This window comes from Haemaphysalis longicornis, unplaced genomic scaffold (assembly GCF_048455015.1).
Source record: "Haemaphysalis longicornis isolate Haplotype H1 unplaced genomic scaffold, Haemaphysalis longicornis Haplotype H1 scaffold_3, whole genome shotgun sequence".
Classification (NCBI taxonomy): domain Eukaryota; kingdom Metazoa; phylum Arthropoda; class Arachnida; order Ixodida; family Ixodidae; genus Haemaphysalis; species Haemaphysalis longicornis.
This window is the reverse complement of record NW_027526335.1, coordinates 124,141,315-124,154,640: the sequence shown is the minus strand read 5'-3', so window position 1 is coordinate 124,154,640 and position 13,326 is coordinate 124,141,315. Positions and strand designations below refer to the sequence as shown.

At 45.6% G+C, this 13,326-nt stretch overlaps 1 protein-coding gene across 1 annotated transcript in view; it reads left to right on the top strand.

Annotated features, from left to right (window-relative positions):
• The first annotated feature begins 1,972 nt into the window (after positions 1–1,972).
• LOC144175068 (cell adhesion molecule Dscam1-like) overlaps positions 1,973–13,326 on the top strand; it is a 322,844-nt gene continuing 311,490 nt past the window's right edge. Inside the window, exon 1 of the mRNA XM_077704109.1 lies at positions 1,973–4,150. Coding sequence (XP_077560235.1) covers positions 4,090–4,150 — 61 coding nt within the window. The 5' untranslated portion in view covers positions 1,973–4,089. The remainder of the gene's footprint in view (positions 4,151–13,326) is intronic.

Genomic DNA, 13,326 nt, shown 5'->3' with positions numbered 1-13,326 from the left:
GGGCAATCAAGTCGGTTTTTGCGCGGAACTTGTGAATACAAATTTTCACAGGGTGCGTTAGTAATGGGGTGTTATGTGGAGAGCATAATGCGATGGGGGTGGCCAGGCAATCACGTCCAACTTTGCGAGCTGAATTTATGTGTAGCCCTCGGAGAGAGAGGGAACAAGCATTGAAACAATAAGCAGGTAGCTTTATCTCTCCTGCGCTCCCTCAGCTGGGTCACCAGAACGCTGAGCCATATGCGTCCCGGTACGCCAGCTACATGTACACAGGTTCCACTGCGAGCAAACAGACAAAGCCTTACTGAACTTGATGAACCAGATAATTATTCGAAAATGGTGGGCAAAATTCGCGCCATTTAAGCGTCGGTCATTAGAGTCAGGCCAAAGCGGGCATGTTAACGGCCCAGACGTCCAGTATGACAGGTGATCATAAGCTTCAAAGATGGCATAGAGTTGAGCTTGGGTTATTAAAACATTGAACTTGGTCGAGGGAGAACACCCTCTCGGCTCCGTACTTCTGGACACCACCAAGCCAGGGTCATGCAGCCACGGAACACGGGCGCATCTGTTCAGACGTTTATTTCATTAGGGGGTTTTGCCCCGAATGTGATAAGATGACCACAATGGCTCACCTGGATCGTGATAGAGGAATGCATGTGCGTTGTTGAGTGTCGGCTGGCCGAGGGCGTTTCAATGACTGAGAGACAGCCTGGGGAAGTTGTCGAGGAAGCGTGATTTCCCTGTCCCAGGATTGAAGAGCCGCTCGCCAGGCGAAAAGCGGTGATCTGCGCACAGCTGTTGGCATTTCTACAAACAGTTCGAGCCTGGGTACCAGACTGATTGGTGACGGTCATTCGTTTGGCTGTGCACATAAATGCAGTAATATCACGAAGAAACACCGCAATAAAAGACGTTAAAAAAACTCAGGAAGTAAAATATTTCTGGGAATGTTTTTTACGCTCTGTCACGTTGTTCGAAGGAATGAATAGGCTACGGCGTTACAATATCTCCAAGAATAGTTTACCCGCTGCGGCGGCTCGGTGGCTAAGGCGTTGCGCTGCTGAGCACGAGGTCGCGGGTTCGGTTCCCGGCCGTGGCGGCCGCTTTTCTGATGGAGGCGAAAAAACAAACGCCCGTGTGAACAAGATTTCGGCGCACGTTAAAGTTCCCCAGGTGGTCAAAATTAATCCGGAGCCCTCCACTACGGTGCGCCTCATCACCTGCGATGCGTCGTCGCGTTAAACCCCACAATCAATCAATCAATCAATCAATCAATCAATCAATCAATCAATCAAAATCTAAGAATAGTTTACCGGCCGTTTGGGAATAGATTGGTATACAATCTAGTGCAGGCATGTTGTTTTTCTATTTTAAACTAAACAAGCTGCTTGATCTCTTGGGCGCTTTACCCAAGTACCTCAGTTGTGGGCAAGTAAAGCTGTCTGCATTTCCGCGTCCACTTTAACCCACCTTGTCCAGATGGATGATGCCTTCTGGAACAGGATAACATAGCTGAAATTGTGGATAAATGGTGACACATGACGGGCTTTTTATCTTTCCACCTTTCAGTCAGGGTGGCCATTCTCCGCCACAATGCTACATCGAGTGCGTTCCAGCGAGCCCTAGTTCTAATTTCAGCAGGTGACAGATTACCGGAGAACAATAAATAGCATCAGAACGAACAGAATTACACCTGCGCAATGTATGGTCGGCTTCGTGCTCCCTCAGTGTTCCCCGTGGCGCACTCACTTTACTAACGTGAAAGACCACAAGCAACCAGCAATGTGCTAACAGAACACGCGAAGGCGCTGCCATCGCTTTTCGGCAACGGTCGCTTCTGTGGCGCTCTCCTCCTTCCGCTCCTGGGACCCTCCTCCTTCATCGGTCGTGTCGGCGGCTCGAATCAATACTCCGCGTCGCTGTTAGCGCAGCGCTGAGCCGGGCCTTCACAGTCGAGGCGAAGGCAGGAGCTCCACACGGGAGCACCGGGACCCCGCTCTGCGCGAGCCGCCTCGGCGACCGTGGCTCTCCCGCCGGACGCCGAGCACGTGGTTTCGATACATCCCCGAAAACAACGGCGGCCGCTCCGTGTATCGCGCTTGCCTGACACGGACGCACGTTTATTACTGTGTCGTGTGCTCGCACCCGTGGAGCATCTCCTTGATAACTAATCAGTTATTGTTTCAACATTGGCGGAGTGACGCTCATGGTTCATGTTGACTGCGGAAGAAGGATTACGTGGCCCACGGTGATTTTGTGTTCGGTGCGGTGTCGCGTGCATTGTTTGTGGATGTCATCTGCGACAGCAAGAGGACCGTTTGACCGGCCGCGTCATTTGTGAACCGATCAGTGCGGCACGTGCCAATGTTTGGTGTCTCGTAACGGGACAAGTCGACGTTTTTTCGTGAATAACTAAAGGTTTCAAAGGCAGTGCAGGGAATACGCACAAAGTTAGGCGTCTTATGTTGACCTTGTGGACCAACTGTAGAATGCCCTGCCTTAGTTAAAATCTTTTCCTCAGCCAATATATAGGCAGTTTATTTAGAGGACGGGAAAGTGGTTTTATTTTTAAACAGGGAGAAGTAACAAGCAGCAAGCAAAAGGCAAGAAGAGGGGTTATACATGAAGGCCCTGAGAGGTTGCGGTGGGAGTGATAAAAGTTTATCGGTATTTTAGGAAAGACAACAACATTTATGACTGCGGTAGAGCCAAGTCCAATTGAGAAAAACTAGCTCGGGAGCTAGAGAAACATCAGCCCCTGCAAAATAGTCCACTGTTCCAGTGGAAGCAACGGAGCACAGTAGGCTACAGCCAGTGCAGAAGTTTGTACTTGGAATAATTGCTTGCACTTGCACTATTTTGCGCTCAACGCATTTTTCCGAACTCTAATAAGTACATAAGACTAACTAGACGTTAATCATAAACGATCCTTGCGCGGGATCACAATTCGTTGCGCTGATCCGACTTAACGCTAACTTTCCCATTTAATATGCGACTGCTCAAGCAAAACTTCCACATTGTAATGTTAGAAAGCTAGCTGCTGGAATTGGCCACCTACAAAATATACAACGTACAAGCCTCTTTTTAATATTTGTACCTCAAAATACTGTTTACGACCGCGCAACTTGCCTTGGAATCATATGGCGACATAAAAACTAATAAATGGCAATACAGCGCGTGCATACGAGGCCGTAAAAAAGGTCGCCGATGAAGGACATTTCATGCTCCTTATTGTAAATATATAATAAGATCATTTGCATTATTTGAAGTAGCTGTTCTTTCGCGCCCTGGAAAGATCGAACCGATACATCGCGCTGGTAAATTAGATTTTAGGTTCTTATGTTGCTATTGTCAAGTGGAACAATAATAGACAAATATTGGTGAAAAGAAAGAAACGAAAAGTTTACATTGGCATACGAAGAATTAAGCGCATTTCAGAGCTATATTGAGCCCAGGATCTTTTCGCTATTTCTTTGTGTGCCTTTATAGACCTGCAGATATCTTTGTAGAACTGAACGCCTTTTAAGTACTATTTCGTAGAGGCCAAAAGTTCTGCAACAAAGTTTCTAAAATACTTGTAGATTTGTTTTGAATGTCAATCCAAGATTGATGGAAAAAATTATAAGGGGGTTCAACAACTCCACCAATAATAATCAAATTTGTTGACTCAGGCAGTACTAACACTTCAAAATCTGAAAGTGTGGTCTTTTGTTATTTTACTTCCAGGAGCAAAACTTCGCTTGCCAGAGAATTCAGTTCAAGCGGGAGATTGCTGTGGTCCTAAAAGTAAAGGACGTTCCCGCCTCTTCTGGTGAAATTAGCTGTATACCTGTTTGGGAATGTCGGGTAACTAATACGAAGCAGTGGAGGAGGGCCTGGCCCCTGAAAACTTGTGACGACCTTTAGAGCTGCAGAAATCCGTCAGGGAGACGCTGTGTAGGAAGTGTTCTTTACAGTTTCTGCTGCGACACGAACTCAAGCGGTCGCGTGCTCACGAGCCGACCAAGTTCTTCTCACGGGCTTATCAGCGGGAAGTGCTTAACCATTTTCATTTCTGGACCACTGCACGGATTCGACGGAGAAGCCATGCTGCTGTTGCTTCTTCTGCCTGGATTTCGCCCGATGATGGTACTTGCCACCTTATCGGGTAAGTAAAACATCAACGGTGGTTACCTAGTTTTAGGGCAAAATGCGGCGGTTAACCCAACAGCCGTTTGTTTGGTATTTGTTGTTCCAAAGTCGTTCTTGAACAAGTATCAGCCCCGTTTACTTCAAGAAAATCGAAAAACATTGTCGATAAAAGTCTGCTGCAAGACCTGCGTCTTCCTTGGGGTGCTGCTGCCGTCGCTGAGCAAATCCTGTGTGTATGGGGACCGCAGTTAAAACTACCAAGAAAATGGCGAGCGCTGGCACGCGCGTGCCTCGAGCGCACGTTCGTCACTCTAAGCGTACCCACTTGGGAGGATTGGCCAACATGGGCCACACACACACAAAAAAAACTCCAGCGTTCGCCGTAAGGTGGCAACACTTGCTCGGAACGAGAAGGACACGTCGTAGGGGACGCCCCTCTTTTGTTCTGCCTCGTGTCGTCGTGCGCACGCGCCTGAACCGTAGAAGAGCCGCAACTTGAATGCCGAAGCTGCTGTAGATGATCGTTGACTCCACATGGCCCGGCCGCGGATAGTTCGCACGGTCTACGAAAAGGCCGGCTTCGACAGGCTCGGCGTGCAAAGCATCCGCTGGAGACGATAAGTCACGCTTGCAGAGTGGCCTACGAAAACGTCCAACAAATCGATGAGCTCATTATGAACTTACTCAACATAAGGTCCCTGAAATTCCACGCCGCCGATGTCAGCCACGACGCCAGGACGATACTAAAACTCAACTTTGTGTCCGTCAATGATCACCTACAACAGCTGCGCCCTTCACATCTTGCGCGCAAGTGCAAACTTCCCTGAATTTTTCTTGACGCTTGCTACAGCTTCTCCAGCCCGTGCCTCCGAATAATTACAAGGACTATACTGCTGATTATTTTGCACTAAATCTTGTTCTCGATTTAGGTGTACCTGTTCTATGAAATGAAAGCACTTCGCTCTTGTAACTCCAGCTTAAACAAGCGGGCGTACAATGTTGGGCCACTCGTAATGGAAAATGGGTGTCATCGTCGGACGCGCCTATCTGTTCGGGATTCTTATCACGTGACCGACAGGAGGTCGCACATCGCCACTGTCCTCTCCACCTGTGGGTGGTAGCGTTCTCTCAGTCAACTACCACACGCTCTCAAATGCATTATTAGCGGCCAGTGCTGTAACAGCAGAGCGAAGAATATTACTCTGCACCACTTGTTTCTTAAATAGGCGCCACAAGTCATGCAACAAAAGTTCTAGGTGTAATTTTTCGAGATTAGAAAACAGCAGCCTGAATTAGGGAATGAATTTGTGTAGAAGGTAAAGTTCAAATTAAAAGAAAGCACTGGGGATAGGTAAGTCCGGTAGTGCTCCTGAGGGACAACACTTGGGCCATCCGTGTAGTAGAATCGCTTGTCAAGGGATGGTAAGCAAAATAGGAAAACACCAACGTTAGATACAGGTGAAAGGTTGCATTTGCTTGCATTTGTTTCTAACCAACGTTAGAAACAAATGCAAGCAAATAATAGACTCCGCAAAATTTATTGCAGGTGCGACTTGACATCTTCGGTAGACGCGCTCGTCCTGCAGTCGACCCAAATAGGCTGGTGATGATGGCGATGATTACAGCTTGCTGCAAACCGTGATTGCCGCAAAAGATTCCTTGATTCCTATCTTCATTTTACTTTTGTGCTGCGCATTCGCATGTTGCGCCCATAACGCGTATATACGCTGCATTGTAAGATGATAAGGAAATGGGGAAGCTTAACTTAAATACCGTCCGACCGAAACTGTTAGTTTTAGCGTAGCTAACAGAAAAAAGTGTGGTTGATGGCTCTTTCACAGGTGTCGGTTAAACACGAAAGTGAAAGGTGCCTCCACATGAGCAGTAGAATGTTGAAGGAACCTCCTTCATGGGCGAAGGTTTCGCCAGCCTGACCCCGCCAAACGAAGTGACGCCAACACGCAAGAAACAGAAAAACCAAATTGGCCGCGTATCTGCTCTTGTCGTTGCAAATGTCGACAAAAGACGATAGGCGACTGGCGGCCCTCGCAAGTAAATGCCTCCCTTCTCTTTACCAGTCACCTCTCATGCTGTTCCTATACCGTCTCGTTCCTGCCAAGATACCACGCTCGAGGTTTGCTCAAGTCAATTTAAATTTACCGCGTTCCACTGCTCGAAGTCGGATTCCTCTATGCCAACGCTATCGTGCGGCGGAGACGCGCGTGAATCGAGGTACCCTACTACAGCGTTTATTGATCCACGTTGCCCTACTCCACGAGCGTTCCAAGCGGAACGTGGAACCTATACAGTTTAACCTTTCGTTGCTGTTTCCATTTGATTGTTTCAAATGCCACCAGGTAGCGCGGAAAACAGGAGGTGACGGTTTTCGGCAGTTGATGTAGTATTTCATTTGCTATCGCGAAAATCAAGCACCTGTGAGTTTTTAATAAAGGAACACTTCAAATTTCACTCACGTATTGAGTTTTTGCCTTATCTTTGCGTAATTTCTTGTTCTTGTTCAACAATGTTGAAAAGTATGAACTTTGCCACCGGACTTAGACTTTAAGATTTGGCTGTGAGTATCTAAGGCTATTGCGAAATTTCTTTTCAAGTTTGGCTGGGTGGCTGAATCGAGTCACAGATAGACATACAGACAGACCAAAATTTCTGCGTATCAGTAGCCCAAGAAAGACTATCTTCTTTAATAAGCGGTTTATTCCGTGACAACAAAACGAAAAATGACATAAATGACATAAACAAAAAGCTTGATTGAAGAATGAGAGACTGGATGGTGCCTGGCATCGAGGCGCTGGCATCGAGGCGCCAACTGTCGGCGCTCATTAGCGTCATGATGCGCTAATTGGCTTCGCCTGTCCTACCCGGCAGCACCATCTGAATGAGTCATAGGGAAGGATAAAACCGCGTTCATAGAGCTGTCGACGTCCGAGTTCATAACGCTTGTTAGTAGAGCGCCTCGTACCTCCCGTTGCGCCGAAGGGCGAGAGACTTCATGGGCCCGAATCCAGGCGCCGGCACGTCGTTGCACTTTTTCTGGTGACGTCATTTCTGTGACGGATATGACGTCAGTGAGATCCTAATGTACCCCTAAATAAAACACTCGCATGTTAAAAATCAAAAATAGATGAGCACTTATGGGCGGTGCCCCATGTTAAAAGTGAACAAAGACGTACTTTCACAAGCACGTCTGGTTAGTTACACTTTAAAAAGAACTAGTAACAGCACTGAACACACGCACTTCTTAAACATAGTTCTTCAATCCGCTCTACTCTGGGGCGGTATTCCCGTGTTTTGTCCCTTTCAAAAGTGTCCCTTTTGAGCGAGCCCTGATTGGCTAAAAGCGAACACCCAGGTGTGACGCCATGCAAGCACGGCGGAGCTATGAGCCCTGGCTACTCAGAGCAGACGATTTGGAGCAGACGATTTTTCGTCGCCTTATTGTTGCTTCACTCGCGGAACAATAAACACAAAAGATACTCTGATACGGTTTCACTTCTTTAAAATGCGTTTGCAAGAACAGTTACGCTATTTGAATAAAAGGCCCACTGCTTAACCGGAAGTACGTCACGTTGAAAGCAACGCAAAAGGGACGTTTTCGAAAGGGACAGTTACGAGAATACCGCCCCTGATGAAACTCCTCTATTTCTTTTGAGGGATATCACGAGTCCGCTCCGCCTTGTATAACCCATCCGTTGTCTCGTTATCCTGCTTCGTAAGAGGGGAAATGCTTCGTGATTCTGCTCCTGTTTCTACTCGTTAACAAAATGAAGGTTACGATGATCGGTTATCTGATAAACACTTATAAAGAGAAATAAAAGTAAACGTAGGATGAAACTCTTATTAGCTTCAGTTCACAAACCATTGCGGCAGCGCTAAAAACTATTCGTCACTCCGTCTCAGTGCGCGAAGGATCCCGGCAGGACCCGTGCACAGCGCAGGCGCGGGGTGTCAGTAGTGCACATATTGCGCGAGTGCCAATATCGCTCACCTGTTGACAAATGCCTGGCGCACAAAAAAAAAAACAAAAAAAAACATGGTGCCAGGGGACCGTCGCTGGTAAGAGCAGTCGGGTTGCCGCCACCCCTTCTGCGGATAGATGGAGCTTGCGCAGTGAGCGGGAGATCTGCTCCTCTGACGCAATTGGAGTGCTCTTGCCTATCTCGTGCTTACTCCTTTTCTCAAACACACTGCATCACACGTTGAAGATAAAAACGAGTCAAAATAAAGGAAGGGAAAACAAATGAGGGGCAAACCTTTCGCGAACGTCGAGCACCTTTTGTTGCGGCTTTTACCAAGCGTGCGAAATTGAATAATAAATGAAATCGTAAAAGAAACCACATTTTAGGTGTTTATACTCATACGCTATACCTGGGTTATGTGGCGGGACGTAGTGGAGAGCTCCAGATTAAGTTTGAGCCCCTGGGGATCTCTAACGTGCGCTGAAATCTCAGCAAATGCGCGTTTTGGCTTTTCGCCTCAATCGCAAAAATGGCAGCCCCGGCAGGGATTCAACCAGCGAAATTGGCTAATAATAAAAAAACGCACATAAAAAGAAATTCTTTGTGGAATGTTTATTTATTACTGCCGGGAAAAGGTTACATTTTCTTACTCATTGCAATAAAGCCTAAAACGTGATTCTTTCTACAGAGCTGTCTAACTTAGAAGCCTCTGAACTAGACAATTTCTTCCAAAACTTCACAGTCACCTATTTGCCTATTTATATTGAACGCCTTTACTGTGTTATCTTTCAACTTGGGAAAATTTCTGGAAGCTGAGGCGCCCCTAAATGCATGGAAACTGCAATCCTAATTTCGATTCATTCTAACGTAAAAAGAATTGTCAATGGTTTGTACGTGTACTTCGTCTACATTTATGCGAAAAATTGTTTATTGTTAGCAAATAATATTTTCTTCGGCTTTCACTGTATCTACAGCAAAAAAAACTGAATATATTACAAACAGCACCCCAGTACAAATTAAAAAAGGACAATAAAAATTGTTTCTTTTTGTGCGAACTTGGCGCACATTACTAGAGATAGCTGGTGCTTTTTATGTAGTTGTCCGCGGAAATGACACTAGTAAGTGAGGCAGCTTTAGAAAATATTTCCGCTTAGTTTTTTCTGGAAACAAATACTGATTACGTTGGTTCTCTTACCTATTACATTTATTCGATGTACTGATCCAAACGCAAGGGAATTATTTGCTCTCGTAAGTGCATTCTTTCAAACTCGGGGCTGTATAAAATGCAATCTACTGCTTCACTGAACCCGAATGATGTATTTTGGTTGATTCTGTCTATGTCTGCGTGGACGAGAGAGACTTGTACTTGAGTGTAATGCAGCATCATCAGAAGCCAACAAACCAAGCCTGTGTTTCAACGCAATGCGTTTTTATTTTTGTGAAAAGCGACGCTTTTCCTACCCTTGTGAAAATCTAGTGGAACCCGTGTAAACCCTCAGAATCAGGAGAAAACGCGATAGTTTATCTCATTTCCTGCGACGGCGTTCAGCACATGTTTTTTTTTTTTTTTTGTCTTGGAGGTGCGATGCAGTAGGGTTGAGAAAATGCGACGACCACAAATAGGCAACAGAGGGACAACTCTACCAACGGAGCAGCGCTTCCTTTGATTACCCGAGAAAATACGTAGCAACCTACAGGCTGCAATATCGACAGCCACGTTCTTTGGCGCTTTTTTACCAGAGCGCAGGATATTTGTTACAAGCGAGCGATTGTGACATGCCTGGTATACTGATAGGCCGCAACTGCGCTTTGCGTGGTCTCGGAAGCTAGCACCGTGCAATTCGAACGCGATGCGATCAGCTTTGGTTGTCGATCGCGTGATGAAAACTTAGGCTCATGTCCACACGCTGCCATCGCAGACACGTCGTACGCACCATATTTGACAAAGTGCGCACCTAAGACAATCTCCTAATATCTAGGGTGGGACGTGTACATTTACCAGGCCTCTTTCTCGGTCGACCCATTGAAGACACTCTCGTGACGCCTTTACGGCTTCGAATAAAAAGGTTATGGTGATGGTTATCACGTACTTCAACTGCGTCAGATTGCCGTAACTTCGCAGAAGCCGCTGTTCCCCATAATAAGCGTTTTAAAACTTTTAATAAAGTAAAACTAAAAACTCCACTCTTTATTGGTAACAGATACCGGAGTCTAAGAATGAATTTTTATGGTTAGTTTTCGCAATACTTGGGTCGCAATAAATTCTTAGTTATTAACTTGGCGTTACTGCGGTACGCAGGGCAGTACCCTCGACTACAAAAAAAAAATCGGAAAGCGCTGCATTTTTCAAATGTGGTCTAGCGATTTGGAGATCGCACGGTTGAGGTGAGAAACATTAAAAAGAACGAAACGACTGTCTTATTCATGACCGTACACACTGAGTTCGAGCTTGAGGAATAATTGAATCGGAGGCGTCAGTGTGGTGGTCCATCCTCATGCGAACGCTTTTGTTGTTATCACCCCATCAGGCGCCGATATTCACAGCCTTCTATTTTGTGGTCACGCACAAACTTCGTTTAATTTACCAACATACGATAACACGGTGACGGTAACGCCCTTGAGTGATATCGCTGAAAGCAATACGTAGAAACACATCGAAACAGAACATTGAAACATTGAAAGGTTCATTATGCTACTAAAAGCCATAACAGGAGCAAATATATAAGAAAAAAGATATTGCGTGATGCCCTTGTCCTGTTTGGCTCGCATTTTGATCAACTTTACTGAATTTCACTGCGGTATTAAGGCTCATTTCAAGTAAACAAATAGGTTTTATTTCACCAACTTAACCTTTCCTGTTTATTTTATAAAAGGCATTAGGTGTTCATATGTCTTTTGTGAGGCAATATCAGGTAGTTTGGAGGGGATTTTTGGAAGCTGAGCGTCGAATTACGCCATGTTTCCTCGGTGCTATACGTTCCCACGTGACACATTGGCAGCGTTTCTCCTACGTAATCCACATGGCGAATTCACAAGAATTAACGAAGTAGAGGATAGGATTTCGCTCATATGCATCCTAAAGCCAACCTACGACGCATCAAACGTTTTGGTTTACATTATCTGCCCCCCATAGGTTTCTTTTGCCGACCCAGCTAGGCCAAGCGGTGCGCTGCTGCCGTCTTCCGTATTATGCAAGTGCACGCAATGCTGTGCAAAAGCACTGCCGAGAGCAGCCTAGGGATATTTGTATCCGCCCCATAAGAGCTATCACCCATTTTTGCGAGCTCATGACGAGAACTATGGACCTGTAGGTGAGACCAACAGTGCACTGTGATGCTTCACTATTGCGTGGTATAGTGGGAGCACAAGTATAGCATTTATTATGGTACTTTCGTGCTCTTGCAGAGCTTTTTCTTTCCGATGCGCAAAGCCAGGGCGCCTCTAAGTGCCTTCGAAAAACTCGTAGTTGTTACTGGCGCCTGACTGTTAGATAAAAGAAGGGGCTGGTTGCCAAAGTTGAGTTGCACAGAACCGCTTCTTTATAAGATTAAAGAAGACACTTCGGATAAGCTAAAAGTTCTGCTATTACCAGATGAGCTGTTTAAGCTTTCTTCTGTCCGTGCGGATCGCTAACGGAAGGTTCCTCTCGTTGAAGCGGAGGGGGGGAAATGCTAAGTCAAGAAGCTCGAGAAAATGTTGTGAGGAAGTAAGGAGCCCATGAGCAGGTGGGGGAGTGCGCAATTCAAGAAAAGAAAACGCGTTCCGCTGTCGGAATCGAACCTGAGTCTCTCGCCTTATAAAACCGGCGCTAATCCGAATACACTACCATCGCCTTCGTGGCGCTCAGCATTTCAATTGGGGTCGTAGTGTGGGAGATGGCTTTGCGCTCTGGCTGAGTCGAGGTAGACTTTGGGTTCAGACTTTGCCGGCTGATGTGTTAACTTTAGTAGGGTGGATTGGGGACTTTGATTTCAGTCATTCTCCATGGAGAAAGCTTCGCTTTAAAACCATCTCTTTCTTAAGAAAAGGGCAGTTCTAAGAAATACCAAGTTTATGCTAGGGAAGATCAGCAGCTCCGCGGTTTCCTCAGTCTTCGCATCTCAATTGCCAAGGAGGCCGAACTTCTGGTTATTTCGCATGCGCGCGTACATGCGTGTGTGTGGGTATATGTGCGTGCTTAACATTGCGTTCGCGTATTTCTTAAGTTCATTCTATCTAATTTGTTTATTACACTTTACTCGAGTGTATTTTTACTATTTCTGCAATGAAAATCTTATTTCTCATCCAAGTCTATATAACCGTATGAGAAACCTCTTCGAGTTCTCTACCTTGGCATTATTTCTCTTTTCCGCCTTACCGAAAGCGAACAGGGAAGGGAAAGGTACGCCATGTTCATTGGGCTTACTACATTAACGTATACGTGTGTAGGTCATGTTCAAAAACTTTAGGGTAGATTTGTGCACCTGTTTTTGCAAGAAAGGTACGTTTGATACTGTTGGGCTGCTCAGCGACAACATGGCCCGTTGAAAAACTTTGTGTGTCTTTTAAGTAAGTTAACAAAGAAGCTCAAAAAATATTTGAACGGAATTTAGGTGTTTTTTAACATATCAATTGAAGCGAACTTTTTGTCGTTTGTGAACAACTCGACGTATTAATTACGCTTTCACAATAAAAACCCTAGGCTGAAAGTTTTGCAATTATCTGGCAGAATCACCTCATAGTGCCAGTAAATGATAATAAAAAATAAAGACTGGAGCCAATCACCTCCACAGAGATAAGGCCGAATACCGGCATTTTTTCGCGTGAAAGCACTTAAATCCTGGAGTATTTATGCTATGCTCTTGGCTATAGAATAGGCACTGCATGCTGTCATTTTTCATAAGGATACTTAAGCAAATAGCTTACAGACTGAAAAAAAAAGCTTCTTGACAGAGTAATACATTGCCCTTAAAAGAATCGAGACAAAGTACTAACAATAAATAAACAATTATAAACATTGGCTTGTCCCACTTTCGCGCGTCCCAGCATAAATTGAGTCGTCCGCAATGTCTTTGAGCACCCTTGCGGACTTCGGCTGATTCTTTTTTTTTGTCTCGAATAAACTACGTGCGCAACGTGATGCATAATTAATTCTGGCCCTTGATGAATGGCTTTTCTTCTCGTCATTGCAAACGAAGCGGAAAGGGTATGGCCATAAAGCATCGCGCTGGTGAAA